General features: G+C 45.1%; 1 protein-coding gene across 1 annotated transcript in view; it reads right to left on the bottom strand.

The window, feature by feature from the left end:
- aip (aryl hydrocarbon receptor interacting protein) overlaps nucleotides 1-3,689 on the bottom strand; it is a 6,909-nt gene extending 3,220 nt beyond the window's left edge. The window contains 6 exon segments of the mRNA XM_083538990.1: nucleotides 608-739; nucleotides 742-748; nucleotides 1,262-1,438; nucleotides 1,583-1,771; nucleotides 2,422-2,604; nucleotides 3,536-3,689. Coding sequence (XP_083395116.1) covers nucleotides 608-739; nucleotides 742-748; nucleotides 1,262-1,438; nucleotides 1,583-1,771; nucleotides 2,422-2,604; nucleotides 3,536-3,634 — 787 coding nt within the window. The 5' untranslated portion in view covers nucleotides 3,635-3,689.
- Between the last annotated feature and the right edge of the window lie 627 nt (nucleotides 3,690-4,316).

The raw sequence follows: 4,316 nt of genomic DNA, 5'->3' as shown, positions 1-4,316 counted from the left end.
GAGAGAGAGGGGAGATGGTGAGAGAGAGAGAGGGAGATGGTGAGAGAGAGAGGGGAGATGGTGAGAGAGAGAGGGGAGATGTTGAGAGAGAGAGGGGAGATGGTGAGAGAGAGAGAGGGGAGATGGTGAGAGAGAGAGGGGAGATGGTGAGAGAGAGAGGGGAGATGGTGAGAGAGAGAGGGGAGATGGTGAGAGAGAGGAGGGGAGATGGTGAGAGAGAGAGGGGAGATGGTGAGAGAGAGAGAGGGAGATGGTGAGAGAGAGAGAGGGGAGATGGTGAGAGAGAGAGGGGAGATGGTGAGAGAGAGAGAGGGGAGATGGTGAGAGAGAGAGAGGGGAGATGGTGAGAGAGAGAGGGGAGATGGTGAGAGAGAGAGAGGGGAGATGGTGAGAGAGAGAGGGGAGATGGTGAGAGAGAGAGGGGAGATGTTGAGAGAGAGAGGGGAGATGGTGAGAGAGAGAGAGGGGAGATGGTGAGAGAGAGAGGGGAGATGGTGAGAGAGAGAGGGGAGATGGTGAGAGAGAGAGGGGAGATGGTGAGAGAGAGAGAGAGAGAGACACACAACCTGAAAGTGTGTGTGTGTGTGTGTACACGCGTGTCCCTCACCTTCGTACTTGTTGAGTAGAGAGGAACAGTGATCCAGCACCTCATAGTACTGACCCAGGATCAGTTTACACTGGCAGTAGTTCAGCAGCAGTGGCGTGATCATCAGATCCAACTTAATCCAGGGCTCATCACCGGCTGCTCCTACACACACACACACACAGGTACACACACGCGCGCACACACACTGAGGAAACTCGAAGCACTAATGTTCTTCTAACTTTGAGACGATATTAACAGCAGGATAATGAATAATAGAGGTGTAATAACTAATCTCTCTCTCTCTCTCTCTCTGCATATTTCACTCTCTCTTTTCTGTCTTACTCTATATCCCTCTTTCTGTCTTACTCTATTCTTCTTTGTCTAACTCTTTTCTGTCTTTCCGTCTCACTCTCTTTTTCAGTCTCTCATTCTTTTTCATCCTGCCTCAATCTCCTTTTCACTCTATGTCTCTCTTTCTCTCCTCCTCTCTAACTCTCTCACTCTCTTTCTATCCCCCTTCATCTTTCCAATTCTCACCTTAATTGTTCACTCTGTCTTTTATCTTTCTCCTTTGGTCTCTTTTAACCTCCCTGTTCTGTCTCACACACACACACACACACACACACACACACACACACACACACACACACACACACCTCTATGTGTAATTTCTACCTTCATCTGTAGGTTCTTCAGGCAGGCGATGGCGTTGTAGTATTTGTCGGCGGCTCTCTGAACGTCTCCCTGTTTGAAGAGCACGTTTCCTTCCTCGTGGATCTGCGGCACAGCGGCCAGTTTCTCCTCGTCCGTCATCGCCCACGTCTCCAACTCGAATGAGCCTGGGGACAAAACCTGAAACGCACACACACACACACACACACACACACACACACACACACACCATTATACAATAAAGAGCTGTGCTGTTGGAGGTCCATACAGAACTTCTGGAACATTCCACAAAATCTTCATCCATCTATCTACACACGTACGTACCTCCAGGAGCTCCATGGTGAAGACGAGGGGCTGAGGGTTGGCCTGCAGCTCTTCCAGGTCTTTGTGTGAGTGAGAGTGGTGAGAGTGGACCTGGGCGATGCCGCAGCAGTGTCTTTGGCCCTCCAGGGGATCTTTACCCAAACTGATGTTCCTCAGGGACTGAGACACCAGGGGGTACAGAGCCGTGTGCTGGAGGGACGAGAAGATACAACTGAAAACAGGCTACTGCGCACATGTTCAAGGTGAAACTGACTTTAACCCTTTAGTCTGCATTTTCTATCCACGATTTATTTTTTTAAGGATTTAAACTCGTGTTTAAGAAACAAACGACCTGAAACCTCTGAGATGTCCCCAACCCGACTCTGACTACAGAACCTTCCACCACGCTACTTTCAGATCCTGAAACAAAACCAAGCAGCCCACTCCAGTTTAAAACAAAAATAACAAATATATTCATTAATAAATCTAATTATATAATGAACAAATTATACATTTTCTTCTTTCAGCTTCTCCCATTAGGGGTCTCCACAGCGGATCATCCGTCTCCACACCCCCCTCTGTCCTCTACATCTGCCTCTTTCACACCGACTACCTGCATGTCTTATGTTGCATGTCTTATCTGCACATGTCCAAACCATGAACAAATGATAAATAATAAATATAATAAAGCGCTCTCCAAGCGCGCAGTCTCGCGGGTTAAAAAAAAAAAAAAACAGCACGCGATGTCAACAATTCGCCTCTAGAAGGCGCTCTTGTAATGACAGCAGACCGGAAGCAGGAAAAACTATCGGTATGGATTTTTGCAGAGAAAAAAGGTTGACTTCTAAAAATGTACATACCTTGACATCGCAGGTGAACTCTGCGATCTCGCCCGGTCTCATGGTGCTCACCACACGCTCCCACACAGGCAGCTTAAACTTCTTCCCCAGGATCAGCTCCATGGGTTTACTTTTCCCTCCCATCATCCTGGAGTCGTCCAGCACTGTACCGTTACACAGACTGCTGCGGTAATGAAACTCCACCTGCGCGCGCGCGCACACACACACACACACACACACACACACACACACACACACACACACACACACAGTTCCAGAAAGACATTATATTATTATGAATGAAATCACACAGCAGGTACAAAGCTGTGGGAACATCTTCAGGAGCAGATGAGATCTTGATGGAGATGAATCGATATTCCTGACGATCAACAGAATCACGTTTTCCATCCTGTTTTCATCTCCATCAATACGTGCGTTAATCATAACACAACACCGAGATCGTCTGTCATTCAAGAGGCAGGGGGCGGGGCCTAGACATTCTTGGGAGCATCTGATTGGACGGAGATGAAACCAGTACAGGACGAGTCATGACACAGCTTTCATCCGCCCCATTAATGACAAACCATTAAACATCTAACAGGGTTTTAATCTGCCAATTCTCACACCTTCTGTATTAATTTAATGTTTAATATTCATATTTATTCCAAACAACAGATTGATTTAATTATACAGTTCAGTACATTTGCTCGCAGGTAAAATCCTTAACGCAATCAAACATTTCCCCCCAGGGTAATTTTAGACATTTAAGATTTTATTATGCACATAAATACCGATTATATTATTTAACTTCTAACATGAAGAGAAATTTTTTGAAAAATAAAACCTATAATATGGGTACCAGCATCCGATGCTTATCTCGCTAACAGTCACCACTAACAACACTGCTCACTTACTGATCTCTTTCCTAATACATCTCAAAAGAAGCAAAAATCTTTATTATATTAAGAAGATAATAAAAATATAGATTATATATCGGACGTATGAGTGTAAACAAGGCGCTAGTAAAGGCCGCTAGCTGGGTTAATTAGCCTGTTAGCTTCCTAGCAGCTAAGTGCGAACAACACTTTACTGATTATAAATATCACCATACATATCGCACAGTTTAATATTTCACCTTCGTGCCGTCTACGTAGTCTGGGATTTCTCCTTTTCCAGGAGAAAGCACTTTTTTCTGGATGCCATCCATGCTGAGCTTCAGAGCAAGTTCCTCCATTCTCGGTAGTGGAAACTAGGCGATACCGGGCCAACCCATAGGGGGCGCTGAAAACCGCGAGCAGCCTTCGGAAAAGATCGGCACTGATCGGGAATCTTCGGGGAACGGATCGGAAAAAGAACGAGAATGTTCATGTGCTGTTTGTGTTTCCTGGGTCCTTGATATTATGGCAAGAAACACTTAGTTAAGTCAAGAGGAACAGAATTGAAGGTTAGTCAATAACTCAAGAACTTAAAATGTATCCGCAAGGGCATTTACCATCAAACGCTTTGATGAAGCAGGCTTTAATGAGGACCGTCCCAAGATATTAAGACTGAGAGCTACCTCTGCTGCAGAGGATAATGTTATTAGAATTACAATACATCAAAGCAAAAGACACTTGATCACAAGATTAGTATGTGCTTTTGAACATTCCCTTCTAAATTTAGTCCCCAGTTGCTTTTATAAGAACCCCCCCCTCTTATGGGAAGATGTTCCACTAGAATTTGTGTCTGTGGAGATTTGTGTTCATTCAGCCACGAGGTCATTAGTGAGGTCAGGTAGTGATGTAGGGTGAGAAAACCTGGGGTGCAGCTCAGGGCTCTCTAGCAGGTCGCTCAAAGTGTAACTTCTGGTTATTCAATTCTCATTTTAGAGAGAGAATTTGAGTAATAAAAAGGACCGTCATTGTTATTAATATTTT

This window comes from Silurus aristotelis, assembly GCF_946808225.1.
Source record: "Silurus aristotelis genome assembly, chromosome: 4".
Classification (NCBI taxonomy): domain Eukaryota; kingdom Metazoa; phylum Chordata; class Actinopteri; order Siluriformes; family Siluridae; genus Silurus; species Silurus aristotelis.
The sequence above is the reverse complement of the archived record's forward strand: the minus strand, read 5'-3'. Positions and strand labels throughout refer to the sequence as shown.